General features: G+C 44.8%; 1 protein-coding gene across 2 annotated transcripts in view; it reads left to right on the forward strand.

The window, feature by feature from the left end:
- The window catches only part of ZNF800 (zinc finger protein 800), a 97,813-nt gene that overhangs the window by 64,427 nt on the left and 11,356 nt on the right, over positions 1-22,030 (forward strand). For both annotated transcript variants that reach the window (XM_040343689.1, XM_040343690.1), the window contains 2 exons: positions 5,388-5,483; positions 18,236-18,379. In XM_040343689.1, coding sequence (XP_040199623.1) covers positions 5,388-5,483; positions 18,236-18,379 — 240 coding nt within the window. The remainder of the gene's footprint in view (positions 1-5,387; positions 5,484-18,235; positions 18,380-22,030) is intronic.

Genomic DNA, 22,030 nt, shown 5'->3' on the forward strand with positions numbered 1-22,030 from the left:
GCGCTGCACATTTTAGGTATAATAGAGTAGTAGTGATTTATTGAAATAATTTTCAGTCATTTCTGTGATAAAACTGGGGAGCAAACTGAACTACTTTTATTCAGCGTAGAATAAATGTGCACTGCCACAGGTACAGAGCATTTGGTGAGATAATTTAGCTGGAGCATTCAGTATTTCCAAGTAAGACGCCAGCACACACTTTAATATTCTGACTGTGATACTAGAGTCTGAAGCAACTTAACTTTTAATGAGGTCAGTTTCCCTGTACTTTCAAGGTATTAAGAGAAACATTTGCTCACCTCACTGAGGTGAAATCCAAAGCTTTTTTTTTTTTTTTTTTTTTTTTTTGACGGGTTTGGTGTTGGGCAGTTGTATGAAAGTGTAATAAAGTGCAGCTTAAAGCAGACCTTATAATTATTTTTTCAACTTTCCATTTATTAAAACTTCTGCCTTGTTGGTTTAACCCCTTACTTAGCGCCTACAAGCAGATATGGGGCAGCACAGTAGCTAAGTGTTTAGCGCTTCCGCCTGGCAGCACTAGGGTCGTTAGTTTGAATCCCAACCACGGCATTACCTTCCTGCAGTTTGCATGTTCTCCCTGTGCCTACTGGATTGGTTTTCCTCTGGATACTCTGGTTTTCTCCCACACTCCAAAGACATGCTTGTAGATTATTGGGCTCCTGTCTAAATTGGCCCTAGTATGTGTATGTATAAATGTGAGTTTGGGATCCCAAATTGTAGCTCTTTGAGAGCAGGGACTGATGTGAATGTATAATAAATATGTAAAGCGCTGTGTAAAATGACGGCACTATATAAGTACCTAAAATAAATAAAAGGCACAAATGAAGACAGCTCTTTAATCATTAAAAAAATCATGAAATATTTTTTTTTTTTTTTTTTTTTATAAATGCGAGCAGTGTACCAAAAGTTGAGTTGGTGTCAGCCTCTTGCAGTTTACTGTACAACAGAGCTAATGTTTAAGGGAGATGGGAGCAGCGTAAGGAGCAATGCTGAGAGCGAGCAGAGTGATAGATGAGCTAATTATTATTTTGCTTCGCATTCACTGTCCATTTTTTTCCACGCTAGCGTTTTTTTTATTTTTTTTAACGGATCAAAAATGTCCAAAAAATGACGGTGAGACACATTTTTGAGCGTTTATCAACGTTGGAGTGTTTTACAGCTGAAAATGTCTCTCAGAACTCACTAGTTTTTTTTTTACTGTTCAAAAACGCCACTGCCCAATACTGCTGATAACAGTCTGTGTGCATGGACACATAGGATAACATGATGGAGAGTTTAATGACTGTAGAAAAAAATGTCTACTGCCAAAAACGGCTGCTGTAAAAAATGTCCAGTGTGCATAAGGCCTTGAGGTTCATGCATATGGACGTTTGTAGGTATTTTAGATGCCTAGCAACCCCCCAGCATTTTACAGCACCTGGGGAGGGGGAGCTGGCAGTTACAGCTGTATTCTTGTTTGCATTGGTGTTTACCCATGCAGCTTCTGACACTTGAGTCCATGCACACTGGGCTTTAAAAAAAATACCAGTTCTCTTGGCAGAAAAACACTCATCTAGAAGCTTTTAGGAGAACAGAAAACTGCTTTCAAAAATACAAAGGAGGATTTTTTTTTTTTTTTTTTTTTTTTTTTTTTTTCTGCCTCTAAATCCTGAACTTAAAATATATACCTTTTTAACCACTTCACTTCAGCCCCAGAAGAATTTACCCCCTTCCTGACCAGAGCACTTTTTGCGATACGGCACTGCGTTGCTTTAACTGACAATTGCACGGTCCTGCGACGTTGCATCCAAACAAAATTGTTGTGCGTTGGTCGGCATGTGGTTAAGGGTTGATGCACACTGGCTTAAAAATCGCTGCTTCTACGGGAGTTTTCGTATTTTGACTGTAGAAGCAGCTCTATGTTATGTTGTGTGTCCATGCACATTAGGGCGATTTACAGGCATATTTTTCGAGCTCAACATTTAGAGGCAGGAAAAAAAAACTTCTGATTGAAGCTTTCTGGCAGAAAAAATGCAAAACTCTGTACAAAAAACGCACTATATGAGCTTTTTATTTTTGCCAGGGGAATGGTAGTTTTTATGCCCAGTGTGCATTGATCCCAAAGGCAGGATGGATTTGATTTAAATCAAGTCGATTTAAATCGCTAGTAAACTTGACTTTCACCAAGCATTTCAGCATTTCACACTGCTGCGAGGGCAAAGTCGTACGACTGTGACTTTGCCCTGTGACTTTTGTTCTGACTTGGCTGCTATTTAGAAGCCTGTACAAGGGCTGAAATTGCAACCAAGTCGGACCAAAGTAATGCAGGAAACGTTTCTAAAGTCGGGGTGACTTGTGTAGCATCTGTTAAGATGGCCTTCATAGGAAAACATTGAATTTGACATGTCATGCAACTTGGGTTCTCACAAGTCGGATCCCATGTCGCAGCAGTGCGAACCAAGCCTTACCACTGGTGAATAGATCACTGTCTGTCTTTTTCACTTGCAGTAAATTGTTGGTGAATGTTGGATGCAGTGCTTTATATTTATATGCCCCTTTTGTGTTTAGTCCTCTAGCAGAACAGCCAATGTAAGTAAAGTGTACAGTTTGATTATTTTACTTGTTTTGTGCAATTGATTTTTCCACACCTTAAAAAAAAATTAGGTGCTGGAATAGGAAACCAAAATGTGTATGCCACCATTGTCTCTTTTTTTCTCCTTTTTTTTTTTTTTTTTTTTTATATGTAAAAGGAGGTCATCTGTGGTTTGTTTAGAAGTCTATTTTTTTGCTTTCCTGTAACATCCCATGAGTGCTTGAACAGAAAATCATTGCTGATGTGTCATAGCATACAGGTGGTTTCCTGTTTTTTCATTTTCTTGAATAATCATCTAGTAAAAGAAAAATAGTCTCTCACGTATTTTTTGACTGCAATTTATTTATTCTATTGAAAACGGGTGTACTAAAAGCTTAAAGAGCAACTTTATGTAATTTGCTCAATTAATGAACTTGTAATAGAGTGTAAGAAACAATGCAGCTGTGCCAATTGACCTTTATTTCGGAAAGAGAATACCTAAATAGATAAAGATCCAGCTGTCTCCTAAAATTGTTTTAATTCAGGTTTAACCTTTCAGTCTTTTCAAGGCAACATCTTATAAGACTACATCTAGTTCCTCAGAAAGTAGAAGTCTTCAGTAACCTTTTGTATTCTATTAGCCACAGAACCACAAGCACACTGACTGGAAGTGCACGATGGAACTTCTGTTTCACTAATGCCTAAAAAGGCAGAGACCTGTTTGAAAACCCATTATAGTTTCCTCCACTGCTTGCCATTAAACTGGCATTTACTTTGTAACAGTAAATCAAGCCAGCATTGGTTATTCTTGTAAATAAAACTCTCCAGGATTTGTAGCATTGGTACCTGCCACTCCTGTATGGAGCACAATATCTAGGGCCCTTTAACAGCTCATTGGGAAAAGGGGGGCGCTAAAGTATGAACACGTTGGTTGCCAACCACACTCTTTAAGGGGTTGTTTTGTGGGGTGCGTAGTAAGTTTTGAACTTCTCTTTTAACAATCAAATGAAAATAAGTTAAGGCCATTTAGAAGCTCCATAGAGGGCTATACTGGCTTCCAACTGTGGGAAAATCTGTGCGTAGGTGTTTTTTCTTTTGTCCATTTAAAAAATAAAAAGGGACAAGAATTTCAACAGGAGCCTGCTGCATCCACATGTCAGACAAAGAGGGGAAAATCAATATTTAATGTGAGCAAAGAGAAGTCGCTTTCTATAGTCCTGCAATTTTGAAATCCAAAAACATGGAACAGTCAGGGGTAGAAAATGGAGGTTGTATTTTTCTGTTAACAAATAGACTTTTTTTATTTAATGTAATAAATATTTTATTAAAAGCTTTAATGGGAAACCTAAAGCTTACATATAATATCACTTATTTTTAAAATCCCTATAACGTGTACATATTCCAGTCACAAAGACTGTAGGTATCATGTGAATGTCTTTTGCTTGTTTTTAATTGTGCTTTACAGTGGTTATGCATGGTGCTTTTAAATGTGTAGATAAAAACTTTCAAATGTATTAAGTTTAGAGATGGCTTTAAAACTGCATACAAGGTGGTACATGACCTGCCATCAAAATCCATGCCTTCAGTCCAACTATCCCTGCTCATTGTTCCCGGTGTTGCCTAAACATAGGCAACACCGGACGTAACGTACGTACGTCCCCCTTCGTACGTTACGTCCCAGTGGGCGGAACTTCATCAGCATAGGGTGGGGAGAGCTCCACCCACCCTATGCTGATGAAGTCCCGCCCACTGGGACGTAGCGTACGAAGGGGGAGGAGTCACGTGACGTCACCCGCGCTCGCCGCCTCACACGCTGCCCTGTGAACGGATCGTGGATTCGGAAGCCTGGAGCTCTGATACATGTATTCATGCTTCACACTCGGCTTTGAGAGCCACTAATTGTGAGTTTGTTACCTGTTGTTTTTAATAAATACTTAGTTTACCATACAGAGAGCACTAGTCTGTCTCCTCTCTCATTTACATATACCCTCCTGCTGATCTGGAAATTGGCTAAGCTGTGTTGCTGTTAGCTGTCTGCCTATTGGGATTCAAGGTGTTTTGCTTATACCTGGGAGGTATAATATGCTATGTGACCTAGCCATGGTCGAATGGCTGAGGTGAGAGGCCATCTATCTATTTACATTGGTGGAGGATTCTTTACCTGTGGATCACAGATTCTCTGATTTACTGCACTCAGTCACTTTACATTGGAGCACCATTTGGATTTTTTCACTTGTGCACTTTATGGACTTTCTTTAATATTTAATTATTTTATTATTATTGTATTTGCGCTGCACTATTTTTTACACTATATGACTTTGGGACTTTTGATTTGAATTGATCCTTAGTGCTGGCTTGCAATTTTTGTTTTTGTTTATTATTCCAGCGCTGAATTTTTCTCTATATCACAGTATTATTCAGTAATAAATTAAACTATTGAAACGTTTATTGAATGAAGTATCACTTTGCAATAACCCTTTCAGGTGCTTAGTTTCTCTAGGATACACTCTCTTATCACACTTGGTTATTGAATGTTTTTGATTCTGGACAACTAGTAATACCTTGAATCTCTTTTCGATTTTGGTCACCTACAGGCTCTATTTGTGACAGTTTTTTGTTTTGTAGGAACTTTTGTATTCTATTTATATTACCATTGTATGGTGTTTCAATTTGATCCAAGTACTGTCTATTTGGCCTTTGTACTTAATGTGCTTTGATTCCAAGTCACCCTGTGTGATGATTCAAACAACACTTTGTAATGTCCATGACTGTAAATGCTGTATTCTTATATATTTTTTGTTTTTTGTTTTTACAGAATCGACAGTGGAACCTGGGGACCCACCATTGTTACAGCAACCTGTACAGACTTCCAAGTCTGGCATATTGCAAATTATTGAATGTTTTAGATCAGGTATGTCCCTTTTAACCTATAACATGGTGGATAGTGTATTACTAGTGGAAATACGTGTTCCTTTAGCTAATGGTTTCTTTATTCAAAGTAAAAAACTTTTACCTAAAAAGTAATGTGAATACAGAAATTCCATCTTAATTTTATAGTACAGAATGCAGGTAGAGTATTGATACACCATGGGTTATCGGCATACCTGGACAGGTTCCATATAACCCTACCCCACTCTGAGTCCTCAGTTTTGTGCTAGTATCTGAAGGTGATAGACGACTTCTTCATGGAGAATATCGCCCTTCGCTTACCTGGTTTATAATGATACTTTATTTTATGTTCAGATTTCTTCAATCTATCCTCACTGTCTTCTAATGCCAACATAGAAGTAGTGTATCTGGATCGGCTCAACCTCTGTAAAACCTTGGGAGCTGTTTCTGGACCCCACGCTATGGAGTTGATCTGTAATGTTGTTAGGGCACTGGATCCTGCATGGGCTAACCTAGGCACTAGATACAGATCCAGGGACATGGCCCATCTCTCTGGAAACCAGTCCCTGAAGATTCCTTTGGTGGTATGTCCACTATGATAAACGAAGCCTGGACTTTATACAGTCCAGCAACATGAACAGGTCTCTTGACGGTTACTGTAAAACAGTTTTGAAATGTGTGTTAAAAAAAAAAAAAACAAGCTTTAAACTTTTCAAACTTGGCACTAAAACCCAAACACTCAGATTAGTCTCAGGTGAATGACCAGTAGCGTGTTACATCACGCTACTGGTCATATACTTTACTGACTTCTGCCATCTTGTTGACCTGGAAAAAGTATGCAGCTTCTCTCCACTCTTATTCTGACCTTCTGGCTATGATGACTGCCTGTATACTATCCATGCTGATATGATGGGGCTCCTGAGGGATGAAGTAAAAGTGACATCCCAAGGGGTGCTGGAGTGAAATTGCACAAGGCCACAGCACTAAAGCTTTTTTTCTGCACTACATGGGGTAGGCCTTTCAGCCGAGACCAGGGCAGTTTTTGTTACCAGGCTGAAAGGCCTAGCTATTGTCCACAACGCTGGCACTTTTTCTCTTATCGTCCATGGACGGACACAGCTCCTTAAATCTTGACAAGTGGGTTATGTTCCCTGTTTACAGGAGAGGACTAGGCAGAAACATGTTAGATAATTAATTACATGTTACATTAACAGAGTTGAACAGCCCCACCCAGGGGGTGGTCCCTCCAGACATAACCCGCCTCACTGCAGCATGCAGCTTCAGTTTTGCCTAGCAAAGGAGATGGACGTATGGCTCCCTTTTGGGCCTAGCGCCCTGAGGAGAATTTTTTTTTTTATTTTGTTTTATTTTACCTTTTTCTTGAAGATTCTCCTTTCAACTGTCGGCTGAGACAGGCTGGATAATATAGATCATTGTAGTCTACTCAGTCCGACCAGCGAGCGTGGGCACACCTTTGTAAAGAGGCTGGGTCTGCCACGCCATACCCCATGGCTCCTGGGTTGGCCGGCGAGCTTTGCTCCGAGGTCCACATATGACTGGGCTGTGGTGTTGTCTCACTCACAGTGGACCGGGCCAACAGCTACCTCCATTGCGGTTGTAGTTCTGTCAGAAATGTGTCAGCGAGTCTTGCTCGGATGGGTAAGTACAGTCCCTCCCGCTTCGGTGGGTTGGTACGGCTGGGCATTCCTGGCGTTCAGGGGTCCTCTTCTCCTCCCTTCCTTGCTCCTTCCCCTCTGCTGCATTGCTAAAGCATGCTGTCCGGGGGGGGGGCTTCCTGAGGGGGCTGTGTTATCTGGCATTTTTTATTGTTTGTACTGGGTACTTTCCTGTGGGGGTTTTCATGGTAAAAGCTAGGGTTGTCCCGATACCGAGTTTTTTCGGCGGTACTCAGACGCCGATACCCTGTCCCGATACACAAATAGAATACTTAACCCCCCCGCCGCCGCCACCTGAGCCGCAAACCACCGCCGCGATCCGCCGCCGTTACGCCGCAAACCCCCCGCTACCGCTGACTGTGTAATACGGGCGGGAACATTACAGCTTTGAATAGCTGTAATGATTGGCGCCGCGCATAGACACTCCCCCTTGCTCGGGTGAACTGTCCAATCCCGAGCGAGGGGGAGTGTCTATACACGCAGCGCGGCTCCAATCATTAAAGCTATTCAAAGCTGTAATGTTCCTGGCCGTAGTACTGTACACAGTCGGCGGTAGCAGGTAAGCGGGCCATGGCTGCATATGGGGGGGAAACATGGCTGGATGGGGGGGAGACACAAGGCTGGATGGGGGGGAGACACATGGGGGGGAGACAGATGGCTGGATGGGGGGGAGACAGATGGCTGGATGGGGGGGAGACACATGGCTGGATGGGGGGGAGACACAAGGCTGGATGGGGGGAGACAGATGGCTGGATGGGGGGGAGACAGATGGCTGGATGGGGGGGAGACAGATGGCTGGATGGGGGGGAGACAGATGGCTGGATGGGGGGGGAGACAGATGGCTGGATGGGGGGGGAGACAGATGGCTGGATGGGGGGGGAGACACATGGCTGGATGGGGGGAGACACATGGCTGGATGGGGGGGGAGACACATGGCTGGATGGGGGGGGGAGACACATGGCTGGATGGGGGGGGAGACACATGGCTGGATGGGGGGGAGACACATGGCTGGATGGGGGGGAGACACATGGCTGGATGGGGGGGAGACACATGGCTGGATGGGGGGGAGACACATGGCTGGATGGGGGGGGAGACAGATGGCTGGATGGGGGGGAGACACATGGGGGGGAGACACATGGCTGGATGGGGGGGAGACACATGGCTGGATGGGGGGGAGACAGATGGCTGGATGGGGGGGAGACACATGGCTGGATGGGGGGGAGACACATGGCTGGATGGGGGGGAGACAGATGGCTGGATGGGGGGGAGACAGATGGCTGGATGGGGGGGAGACACAAGGCTGGATGGGGGGGAGACACAAGGCTGGATGGGGGGGAGACACATGGCTGGATGGGGGGAGACACAAGGCTGGATGGGGGGGAGACACAAGGCTGGATGGGGGGGAGACACAAGGCTGGATGGGGGGAGACACAAGGCTGGATGGGGGGGAGACACATGGCTGGATGGGGGGAGACACATGTCTGGATGGGGGGAGACACATGGCTGGATGGGGGGGAGACAGATGGCTGGATGGGGGGGAGACAGATGGCTGGATAATGGGGGGACATGGCTGGATATGGGGGGGGGGGGGACATGGCTGCATATGGGGGGGACATGGCTGCATCTGTGGGGGGACATGGCTGCATTTGGGGACACATTAAAAAAAAGTATCGGTATTCGGTATCGGCGACTACTTGAAAAAAAGTATCGGTACTTGTACTCAGTCCTAAAAAAGTGGTATCGGGACAACCCTAGTAAAAGCCCTAGGAGGCTTTCCCTGTTCAAATGCAGCGTTTTGCCTAATTTTTTGGGAGATTTTCAATTACATTGAAAACTCCCATTGGCGGCCATTTTGTCATAGCCGCACCATGCGCAGCTACATTGTGGTCGGCCATTTTCCTGTGGCCACGTTCTGAACGCTATGTCGGCCATCTTTTAGTCCTGACCCCTAGTGCTGTATCCTACGGCGCACACAGGTCCCTGCAGACGCCGCTCAGTTCCTTCACGGTTCTTTTCCTCTCCACACGCCGTGTGCTGAGAGCGGTCGGCAGCGCTGGGCAGTCTCCTCGAGGTGGGTACCCCTGGTCAGCACAGCAAGTGGCTAAGATGCCCTGAATAGGGCCAGTTTTTTGTAAAGACAGGTGTGCATACACTTACATCTATTACATACAGACTGTATGTAAATGTCTTTAATATTTGGAGTCAGTATCTGGTCCTTCCCCAACATGCTGGTGGTAGCAGCAGGTGTTAGCACCTGGGATTCCCTCAGTTAGCCCGGGACACTTTTGTGCCAGGGTGGGGGTGGGCTGCGGATGGGCGGGGTTTAAAAGAGTGCCCCATCCCCCTGTTATCCTAAGAGGAATGCTCTGTTATGGAGCCACGAACCAGGTACCTGGGTCGGTGCAGGATAAGCCATTTATGAGTGAGCTTCTCACTGCTGTAAGGGACTCTCTTAAGCTGGATAGTGCAGCTGGGTTTCCGTCGAGGGCTCGGTCTTTTTTTTTTTTTTGGATCACACAAATCGGACCGCTCTGTGTAGGTGTTTTCCTTCTGTGCCCTTCTTTGATAATTTCTAAGATGTGGAATGAGAAAAGCCGCTGAGGGCTTTTGTAGTCCCTCACCGCCTGGTGGTTCAGTGCCCCTTTGAGGAAAGCCCTTTCAAGAGGTGGGCTTCTTCTCCGGTGGTGGACCCTCCAAGTGTCATGTATAGGTGACCACCCTCCCTATTGCGGGAGTCCCCACTTGTATGGATCTGACTGTTAGAAGATCTGAAGTACTGGCCCTCTCCATGTTTACCATGCTGGGGTCTGACTTGCGGCCTATTGTAGCCACTACTCTGGGGTCTCAGTCACTCTCGGAGTGAGCATTTTGCACCAGACAGTGGAGGAGCACCAACTCTCCCGAAGTTATTAGGCTAGCGGACCTACTGGTCCAGGGCCTTGTACAGGTCTGTGATGCTTCATTGAATGCTGCGCCCTGGTTATTCAGGGCGTCTGTTTCTGGTTTTATGCACATGGTGGTGTAGTGGTTAACTCCATTACTTGGCAGCAAGAGAGTCATTGATTCGATTCCGGACACTGACACCAATCTGCCTGGAGTTTGCGTTGTCGCTCCCTGTGTCTGCGTGGGTTTCCTCCGGGTTCTCCGGTTTCCTCCCATCCTCCAAAGACGTGTGTATACACCTACATAATATACATACACACTATGTGTATGTATTATTAAAGGGCAACCCTCCCAGGCTGACAAAGGCTCAGCTGGGGGACTAATCCGTCCCTGGGTGCGTAAGCCGATCAGGCCGGCACCCAAATCCCGCCATGGTATGTAGCCTTCCCTCCCTGCTCTAGGTAGGGGGGGGGGCGACTTACAGGTTCAAAATTCAGTGAACCTTCCTGCTCTCTGACCAGTGGGTCTGCAAGGTGGTCTCTTCGGAGTACTAGATAGGGTTTACTTTTATCCACAGAACAGAGTTCTTTCCTCGTGTCTTCCTCTCCTGGCTTGTCGGTCTGCCTTGGGCAGTGTGAGACTTGCTAAGCTGCAGGACGGGAGGTTTGGGTTTTCTATGGGCCTCCGGCCCTGAATACCTTTGAACTATCGGTAGTTCCGCAGGGACGCATACATGCATGTCCCATTTTGCACATGTCACAGAATTTTCTTTGCTTTATGATGGGGGAGGGCTTCTGTCAGTCTGTGGCCCTCCCTTTTGATCTGGCTTTAGCACCAAGGGTTTTCACCTAGGAGCTCGCACTTATCCTAACTTTGTTGTGACAGTGAGGCTTTGCCTCGTGGGCTACTTGGACGACCTTCTTCTGAGAGCAGCTTCTGTTTCAGACCTAGTAGATGTGTTTATAGCCATTCAGACCCTCCGAAGATTCGGGTGGGTGCTAAACATTTGGGGCCGGTCCTGGTTCAGACTCTACGGTGGAGTATCTAGGGTTGATCCGGACTCCTCGGTGGCGAAGGTCCTTCTTCCCCTGGAGAAATTGCAGACTCTTCAGTCTGCGGTGAAGGTAAAGGTATTGGCATCACGCTATCGGTCTTCTCTCTGGGTACTTGCAGGTCCGGGGCCTGTGGTTAGCCTCCTTTGAGGCGGTACTGTATGCCTAGTTCCACACTCGGGCTTTCCAGGGGAAATACTGTCCAGGGGGTAAAAATCTCTGAAATCATCAGATTCAGGTGTGCCACCTAGTCAGAGTCTATCTGAATTGGTGACAGAGATCCCCGACTCTTTGCTCTGGGAAGTTGTTTCTTCCTTCCAGTGGTCGGCGTTTACGACGGACGCCAGCCTCACAGGTTGTGGGGGCACATGGGGGGTCCAGTCAGCCCTGAGTCACTGAACTTGCGTGGCCCTACGGCCACACCTCCCTGAAAGTGCCCGCTCTCATCTGATCTCGGTAGCTACCCAGGGTTGGGGCCTGGTTAGTACCTGGGTGGGAGGCCACCTGGATGCTGTGGACCCTGTCTACCGCTCATTTTCCTACTATTTGGGCGATCAGGCTATGCTTCTTCTCATGTTCAAGGAGGTTGCAAGGTCGTCCGATCTGGATTCAGCCGGACAACGCCACAGCCGTGGCTTCGGTCTACCATCAGGTATATCGACAGGCGGACTACCGGAGTTCCCAGATGCTAGACCAGGGCGACTGGCAGGAGAGATTATAGCTCAGCGGTAGACTGCCTGCCCTGCATGCATTTGACTTTGAGTTCAAGACCAGGAAGGTCTGCGTCGTCACGTGGCCAGGGCTCGCCGTGGGCCTCTCCACTCATGGATCTCCTGGCTGCTCGTGTCCTCCGCAAGGGTGTCGAAGTTAGTGGCCAGGTCTAGTGCTCTGGTACAGACGTGTCAGTTGCGCTGGTGGCCCATGTATCGGCGGCTTTATGCCGTTCCTCCATTGTTGTTGCTTCCTCGGCTGCTCCATAGAGTGGAGGCTGAGGGGATCCCGATGGTTCTAATCGCTCCAGATTGGCCTTGGCGTTCTTGTTACGGCTATTTCGGGTGCCTCGTAGCGGAGGTACCCTGGCGGTCACCAGGGCGGGAGGTCCTTCTGTCTCGAGGTCCCATACTTCCTCCTGTTGTACAGTCACTGACTTGCTCAACATGGCTATTGGAAGCCAGACTTTAAGAGACCGGGGTCTGTCTGACTCGGTCATCTCAACCTGAGGGGTGATGGGGTGACGTACTCGGTGTCCAGAGTCCTGCTGTTTTAACAGCTTGGACTGGATCTAAAAATTGCTTAAAGCACCGTTTGGGGGCAGATTTCAGCCTTGGCTGTGTTCTTTCAGTGGCCTTTTTGCGGCCCGTTCCCTGGTGGGTCCCTTTTTTGTGCAGGGGGTTTGTCATATACTTTCCTCCTTGGCCCATCTCTTCCCCCATGAGTTTTGACTCTGGTGCTCTCGGTTCTTCAGGAACCTTCCTTTTGGAAACATCGGAGAGATTTCCTCTTGACACTATCTCAGAAGGTGGCCCCTTTTAGTGGCCTTTACCTCTGTTAGAGGGGTTTCTGAGTTGGCGGTCTTGTCTTGCAAGCCGCCATGCTTGATCCTACATAAGGATTAGGTAGGTGGTGATGCACCCGCAAACTTCCCTTCTTCCGAAGGTGGTTTCGGCCTGTCGCCAAAATAAGGACATTGTTCTTCCATCCTTTTGTCCTTTGGCCGATGCATCCTACGGAGGTTGCCTTTCATACTTTAGGTGTGGTACACGCTTTGCGGGTGTACCAGCCTGCTACGGCCCCATTTCGGAGATCTGACTCTCTTTTGTGTCGGTGTCTGCTCCACAAAAGGGCCTGGCGGTCTCGTCGACCACCATTTCTCGGTGGATCAGGCAGGCTGTCATACAGGCCTATGCTCTTAAGGGGCGGGTCCCCCTTTTCCGGTCACGGCACTTTTGACCAGGGCAATTGGTGCTTCCTGGGTTTTTTTCCGACATCATGCGTCGGTCTCACAGATGTGCGAGGCGGCGACTTGCTTGTCCGTTCACGTTTTTTTCCAGAATTTATATGGTTGCTGTGAGTGCATCTTCTGATGCTTTCGGACGCTAGTTTTTGCAGGCGGCTGTTTAAAGTTGCACCTCTAAGGGGCTCTGCTTGTTATGGGGGTAAAGTTAAAATTGGTTTTACTGATTTATTTCCCACCCCTCGTTTTTTGACACTGCTTTTTTGTACTCACCGGAAAATCCTTTTCTCTGAGTCCATGGACGGACACAGCACCCACCCCCTCCTTTTTAGGTTTGTACTGCATGTTACGAACTGAAGCTGCATGCTGCAGTGAGGAGGGCTATGTCTGGAGGGACCGCTCTCACGTTTTGCCACTGCACTTTATATATGTGTCAACTTTCATTTTCCGAGCCTTAACAATGGGGAAGGCTTTTCTTCCGTATCACTGGAAAGTCATAACAAGCTCGGGAGAAGTGTTCAGTTCCTCGCAGTTCCAGGAACATTGGTCACTGGTGGAAGTTGAGCTCCCCATCAACATCCTGGAGTTCAGAGCAGTAAAGATGGCTCTTCAACACCCATTTCTTTTAGGACACCCAAACAGGATGTAATTATAAAATGTCATGGCTGTGGCCTACTTGCTCTGATCTCCACATTTCAGAAGTGGACAACCAGATGGCAGATTACCTGTGGTGTCACTGCCCAAACCAACAGGAAGTGGCCTTTAATGCTGTTAGGCCTGTTGGCAAAGTTCTGTTTGCCTGGTTGTTGCCCACCTTTCTCATTCATTACTTTGGATGTCCCAGGGTCTGTGAATAAAACCAGGTACTGCACTATTGGAGGTTGTTTTTCTGTTTGTTGCCTATAACCTAGTTTTGAGCTGAGTGGAGCCATCTTGGTGAGGGAATCCCATCGTTCTTAAAGGAACCTGAACACCAGAATTTGGTCCATCAGATCGATATGTGTACATGCTTTGTTGACCCTTTAGGGGTCTATAATGGAGGTGAGCTTGCACTTTACCTGGTGAAAGGCTTATGAGTGGAAATACCACAGTTGCATTGTGCTGTCATCTCTATAAAGCGCTGTGTCAGAGACTTTTTTGATTGCACAATTTATAAGAAGGTTTATTGTATTGGCTTTTTTGCATTATATGTTTATGGATTTAGTTTGCACTGCCACTTTTTTTTACATATTAAGACACGGGGGATCGTTAGTTCAAGTTGATAGATGCATTTTTTGTGCAGTGAGTCCATATCACACAGGCATTTATAGCTAAGGGCCTGGTAGCTCACGTTTAGGGGGGGGGGGGAAACATAAGTCCATTCAGGATTCCAACGCAGGGGTTTAACATTAGTAAATTCACACAATCAAAAATGCCAAGCCTCCTGGCTCCTAGGCTTACTTTGCCTTGTAGTTCCCTGCTGAACCGGCCTACTCCTGGCCTCAACAGGATTCTCTAGCCCCCTGGGTTTGCTCACTGTCCCCCAGACTTCAGGACTTCCTTCAGCCCCCTTGGACTTGCTAGTCGCCTTGGTTCTCCCAGGCTCTTGTAGCTGTCCTGGCCTTCCCAGTCCTTCAGACATGAATTCCCTCCTCACCAGGGATGTAGCCTCTCACACAGGGCAGACAGTTTTCCTGACAGGGGTCTGTCTTTCAACAGCGGCAACAAGCAGCTCACACTCCACCTTCCACCCAAGGCTCTTACCAGCCTTTCCTTATATCAGCTGTGTCTACCTAGGCACATATCCTGCTGACTGTCCACAACACCTGGACACAGGGTTGGAGAACCTGTCCCACCCAAGACTCTTGGGTATCTCCAAATTACAGAGCCCCATCTGGAAATGGCAAAATCCGGAGAAAGCTGCAAGAGCAAGCGGTAGGCGCTTAATAAAGAGTGATAGCTGTATATATCGCCATTCATCTAGTTTCATGGATTCTATCTTAGCTTTAATCTCGTGACGTGTCAAAATTTTACCTTTGTGAATTGCATCCCTGACCTGGGTTCTATTTCTAATCCAATTTCCTCCCGCCTCTTTAGTCCCCGGTGCGAAGTATTCATTATCTCTAAGATCCATCAGTGGGGAGTTAATTTGTTTGTGAAGTCTATCCCGTTTTCTCTGTTTTTAAAGCTATGCTCTGTAGCTCTGCTGTCCGCCGATATGCAGACTCTGTGTCCATTTTAAGGCCATTTTTCCATACATACACACACATATATTTATAATGGAGGTTGACCGATAACAGTTTTTCTCTGGCCTATGCCGATATTTAGAAATCACAGTGGCTGATATTTTAGGCTGATTTTTCTTTTTTTTTGGCACTGGTTGGTACTCGCAGGTGCCACTGGCAGGTTTCACACTGAGCCGATTATAGTGTAACTGTGTAAAACTGACATATATAACTGAATGCAGAGAGAGACCAGCTATCAATATTCAGCGGTAATGTCTCTTCAAAAATCTAGCCTATTTTACCAGTCCGCTCCAGTGCCAGCTGAGTATTGGTAAAGGTTGCATTGCCCCTGTTTTCAGCACCATCCTTAAATATTTGTTTCTCTCAACATATGGTCCATAGATGGCCCAGCACTTGCCTTCCTCTTTCACTCAGTTACATGACTGAAGATAACTGTTAGACATCACCCAGAGCATCTCTAATTCACCAATATTCACCAGTTAGGCACATTGTAGCCTCTAGACAGGGTGTTCCTCCATCCTGGGGGCATGCAGAGCGCTTTCCCTATGCTCTGAAATCTAGGGATTGGTTTTATGGGGAACCCCATTTCAGAACTTGTTTGCATTCCTTAACCTGCAACTTCTTTTGTTTAGCCTTGTACAGTATATCATCTTCTTAACCACTTAAGGACCCGCTCATGTACATATACGTCGGTACTTTAAAGATGGATATCTCGGTAACGGCAGCAGCCGCTGCCACAACTGAGATATCCATCTTTTCTTTGTGCGGTCCTGTAAACGTTAACTGTGGTCTCCGCGTGATCACCGTTATCGGCGGCGGGAGAGGGGCGCAATTTTGAAGCGTGACATGTTTGGTATCATTTTACTCTGTGTAAAAGTACCTCTGGGGCAAAGTACCCTGGAAACCTGTCCTTGTTTCTCTGGGTCTCTTCTTTTTGCTTTCTGTTGGAATGTCATTCTCCCCTCCCTATGTCTTGCCCTGAAGGCATGTCAAAACATTTACGATTCACCTTCTAGGTAAGGTCTGGCTTCCATCCACGTCTTACCTTGAAAACTGACCCCTCTTCTGTTTCCTTACAGAATGGTCCCTCTTTGGGATTCCACCTTCTTTTTCCACCTGGCCGGGTGGTTATTTTTTTTTTTTGTTTTTTCCCCACTTGGTGCAGAGTCACTACCAGTTTCTATGTTTAAGTTTTCAAAACCATTTTTTTTTTTTTACAACTGGCTGATTTGAGTCTGCTGATCCATGTTTCAACTGCAAAGTGGTTTTGCTATCAACTGTCTGTTCGGTCTATTGACCCTTCTTGTTGTTTTTGTGGGTCTGTGGCTGCTGTTTTGGCAATTTTGTTGCCCACCCCTGGATTTATTGCTTGGGGATGTTTCATGGTCTAAAAATCAATTCCTGTGTCCTGTACTGTACAATTTAATATAACAGGAATTTTGACTATATCTTGGAGTACAGTAAGGGATGAGTCCCTCCCCTCTTTTCTCTATGATCATCTTACTGCTTAATTAAAAAAAAAAACTGGAGCTTCAGAGTGGGCGATGTTATATGGGTACACTAGGGGGTGGTCCCAGCAAAGCTTTTTGCCATTGTACAATCACGTGAAGGTAGTGACATGTCACACGTTATCCTGTTTCACCTTTTAATACCTGTGATAGAAAAACTTATGTAGAGCGTTTATCAGCAACATTTTGAATTTAGAACAGCTATTTAGCCTTTCTGTATAGCGCTGTCTGAGTTTTCAATAAGAGGAAGCATGCATGAAAGGGGAATACTTATTCTGTCCTCACGTTGGTTAAACAACAGTTCTCTGGGAATCCTTTCTCATGTATAAAGTGTGTGTTTTATAGTAAATACACTATTTAAAAATGTAACCCAGCTTTATATTTTCTCATTTATTAGGTTAACCTAGTGCTATAAAACAAGAGTTTTGGGACCAATTCATTGCATTTTTTGTGATGTGTATCTTGAGAAATTAAGGCACTGTTGATATCTAATGCCTTTTGCATGTGGGCATCCGAGTCCATGCAACATAAATTCCAGCATTCCATGCACAATGTCGGTTATCTCTGCTTTTGCATTAACATGCCTCTGCTTTAGCACATGCATCAAGCACAAGCTATTTGTATACCTTTTTTTGCTTGGTGTCAATTAAAGGTTCTTGTAGCAAAGGCCAAGGAAGCTTGGCTATCTGTAGTGTATTAATAATTTTATTAAACAGAAAAGCTGCACGTACAACTGCAGAAAACACCACTCATAGCATGCACATATAACAAAATATGCCTACAACATTCACAAGCTATCTTCCAACAAATAAGCATATGCAATAAGTATACTTTACAGCTACTCAACTTGGGCTTTCCATTGATGGAGTCTTCATGTTTCTTTGCTCAACTGCTATCTCCAAAATCCTCAGATCAACTGTTGCCTCTTTGTCTTCAAGAACGACTCTGTCCTTTGCCTGCATGCTTATTCAAAAGTCCTAATTCCCTCCCCCATACTTCCTGTACATCATATCCTATCACTTGACTTAAACTAGTCCAACTGGTTCATTTGCATATTAATGGAGGAGGCTTAGCTTCTAAAGTAGCACATTTCTATGCTTTAAAATCACCCAGAAATATCCATGGCAACACAACGCTGTAGCTTGTATTCACTGTAAAGAAAATTCAAGCTCTTATGCATGTGTCGTGTATTTGCGTGTGTGCCGGAAGCATTAGGAAATAACACATATACTAGTTGTGTCATACATAGAATATCAGTAGAAGTGGAACCAAAAGAAAAGTCAGCCATAACCAAACCTTTTACAGTTGCAGCTAACCCAATGAGATCTGTTGCTCTACTGTATTTTAGGAAAGGCTGTATGCAAGTTTTAGTGACATCTGTTGCAACTAATTGACTAATGCATACTGTATGGGTATTTCTACATATATCATTTTTGTCACTTTGTTCTAAACTGTTCTTTTTTTTCTCCTTTCTAGGCACTAAACAACTTAGGCTGATGTTGTTAAGAGAGGTGGATACTATATTTGAATGCAAGTCATGTCGCAGCCTTTTTAGAGGATTACCTAATCTGATTACCCACAAGCAATTTTACTGTATATCCAAACATTTTGTGGATGAAGGTAAGTAACCATTTAGGGTATGTGGGGAGAGAAAATTCATAGGATGTGCAGTTGCCGCAATATCATACCTCCCAACTTTTTGAGATGAGAATGAGTGACACCTATCGGCAAAAGTATGCAGGCATAGAATACACCCCTTGTCACGCCCCCTTAAAGGAGAATTGTACAAAAAAAAAAAAAAAAAGATTGGTTAAACCCACAAGTGCTTTTTTTAACCACTACTATTCCTTTATAATGGCTTTTGGAATTTACAAATAAAGCAATTTAGAAATCAGATGAAAGGTTTAGTGCTGGAAAACACTTTTTGATAGATTAAAAGTGCATTATATATACATCTATATAGATCAGACTAAAATGAGGGACACATGAGGAGGAAAGAGGGACAACTGTCCCTGATTTGGAGCAATGTAATGTGTTTGTTTTTTTCTTCCTGCAAAGCAGGAGTAAAAAACAGCACATTGCTTAGTAAAATCAGCACACGCGGTAACGCATGTTAGGCACACATTTAACCCCTTGATTGCCCCTGATGTTAATCCCTTCCCTGCCTGTGTCATTAGTACAGTGACAGTGCATTATTTTTAGCATTGCTCACTGTATTGGTGTCACTGGTTGCAAAAAAGTGTCAGGTGTCCGATTTGTCCACCGTAATGTCGCAGTCCCGTTAGTCGCCGATTGCCTCCATTACTATTAAAAGATAAATAATTCCATAAATCTATCCCTTAGTTTGTAGATGCTATAACTTTTGAGCAAACCAATCAATACACGCTTATTGTGATTTTTTTTTTTTTTTTTTTTTTAACCAAAATATGTAGCAGAATAAATCTTGGCCTAAATTGATGAGGAAATTCGATTTTTTTTTTTCTTCTTTTTTTAATTGGATGTGTTTTATAGCAGAAAGTAAAACGTGTGTGTGTGTGTGTGATATATATATATATATATATATATATATATATATATATATATATATATATATATATTATATATATATTTTTTTTTTATAAGTTGCCCACCTTTTTTTTTTTCATAGCGCAAAAAATAAAAACAGCAGGGGTGATCAAATGCCACCAAAAGAAAGCTCTGTGGGGAAAAAGTTTTTATTTTTGGGTACAGCACCACATAACCACATAATTGTCAGTTCAGTGCAGCGCCATATCGCAAAAAAATGCCTGGTCATGAAGGGGGGTCCATCCGGAGCTGAAGTTGTTAAAAAAAAACTGTGTAAAAGTGAAAGCAACTCCGTGTCCCCATGCTCGCGTGCAAATTTGAATGCACACATTGGTCTCTCATGCATATGTAAATGGCAATTGCACCACACATGTGAGGTATTGCCACGGACGTCAAAGCGAGAGCAATAATTCTAGCACCAGACCTCCCATGTAACTATAAACTGGTAACCTGTAAAGGCTTTTAAAGCGCTGCCTATAGAGATTTCTAGGTACTGTTGTTTGGCGCTATTTCACAAGCGTGCACAATTTTAAAGTGTGACACGTTTTTAGTATCGATTTACTCTGCGTCATACCATATTTTACATTTTACCAAAAAATGTAAAAAAATAAATATGTTTTACTTTCTGCTATAAAACGTATCCAATAATTAATTTTTTTAAATCTAATTTCCTTATCAATTTAGGCCGAAATGTATTCTGCTACATATTTTTTGGTAAAAAAAATCCCAATAAGCGTATATTGATTGGTCTGCGCAAAAGTTATAGCGTCTACAAACTATGGGATAGATTTATGGAATTGTTGTTTCTTTTTTATATTGTGTTTGTGTGCATTAAAATTTAGGTGTAGTTTTCCCCTAAAAATTGTGTTTGCAAGCTTCTGGCTGGTCACAAGTAGTGTGAAGGATAGCAGGAACACAGGCCGGGGCTTTTTTTTTTCTACACAAAGTTATCCATTTATATATTTCTAACACAGAGCATGTACATAGCAAAAATTACACCCCAAAATACATTCTGCTACTCTTCCTGAGTATTGCGATACCACATATGTGAGACTTTTACACAGCCTGGCCATATACAGAGGCCTAACATGCAGGGAGCACCATCAGGTGTTCTAGGAGCATTAATTGCACATCTAATTTGGCTACCTATTACACTTTTGTAAGACACTAATGGGCACTGTAGTGGCAAGGATGAGTACGGATGTGGCACGGATGAGCCATGGCTGGGAAAGGAAGAGCAAGGCTGGGCATGTATGGGCACAGATTAGCATAGATGGGCATTGCTTGGGCACAGATGGGGATGACTGGGCACAGATGAGCATGGCTGGGTACAGATGAACATGGCTGGGCATGAATGAGCCATGAATGGAGCTTAGATGGGCAGAGATCGGCACTGTGGGCACTTCGGATCCAGCCCACAGCGCTGATGCCCCTGACTTCTTCCTCGCACACTGTACCAATCAATGAAAGGGGCGGAGCTGAATTGGACATGCTGCGGTCTGGTGACAATGGATTGTTCCGTCATTGGACAGAGCGATTTCTTGGTAAAGGGCCACTGTCATTGGCCCTTTACCCTGTTTTGTGACGCACAGGGTCCAGAGGCTCCGACGGTCACGGACATTCTTGGGTGTGCTTATGGAAGGATGACATATGACAGCCTTCCAGAGTTATCTGACCGTCATTCGGCTATGGCCTGGCCGGCAACTGGTTAAGAAGGACCCAATGCCAAAAAAAAAAAATGCCGTGAGACCCTACTCTGAGCATACAGGCCAGAAAGGCACCAAACCCAGAGATGTAATTCAGCAACAAGGTAGCTAAAGGATTGGACATGCATCTCTTGAGTCCCTGTTGCTAATGTAAACATGTGACGTCAGTGACCCCACCTCTTTATTTACTTTAGAGGCAGGGACCCAGAACTGACATCTGATCCCGTCACTTTCCTGGAGCAGAATGATATCTCTGGGTTCCTGCCACTAATGTCCATATTTGGCCAATTGCATCACCTGGGTGACCCCGTCTCTTTGTTTACTTCAGTGACAGGGATGTAGAGATGTCATTTGGCGCAAGGGACGTGTCTGGGAGAATATTGTTTTTACTTTCTTTTAGGCGAATCGATAGCCGTCGATCATCACGATTGACGTGGACTTGCATTGCTGGATGACGTGAATGATTTAATAAAGGACTTGTCAAACATTTGAATGTTTTTATTTCTAGGGTAAATTTGTTTTTGTGAATGAGTAGGCATGCAGTGTACCTCTTACTCATTCACATGAGGGGTGAGGACAGTATCTGGGGGCTCCTTTTTAAAGTGGTTGTATACCCCAAATGCGGAAGTTGTACCTATAGGTAAGCCTATAATAAGGCTTACCTGTAAATTTCTCCTAAACATGCACTGTTTAGGATGTTATCAAATCATGCGCTGTGAAGAAATGGCCCTCCTTGCTGTTTTCACTAGCAAGTGCCGTTACTGACGGCTCCCATGTGATTGTTCGATAGTGACGTCACGTGATTCCGGCCATTCACAGATACAGACTCTGCAGCCTCGGAAGGAAGAGGGGTGAAGATGGATGCGGCCACCAGTGGGGGCAGCATGGGCTTCGTTTGCAGGTAAGTGGCACATAATGGACTAGTATGCGAGGCATACTAACCCATTATGCTTTTACTTTTCAGGGAAAAAGAGAGGAAGCAAAACCCATCAGGGTTTAC

Source organism: Rana temporaria, chromosome 3 (assembly GCF_905171775.1).
Source record: "Rana temporaria chromosome 3, aRanTem1.1, whole genome shotgun sequence".
NCBI classification, from domain to species: domain Eukaryota; kingdom Metazoa; phylum Chordata; class Amphibia; order Anura; family Ranidae; genus Rana; species Rana temporaria.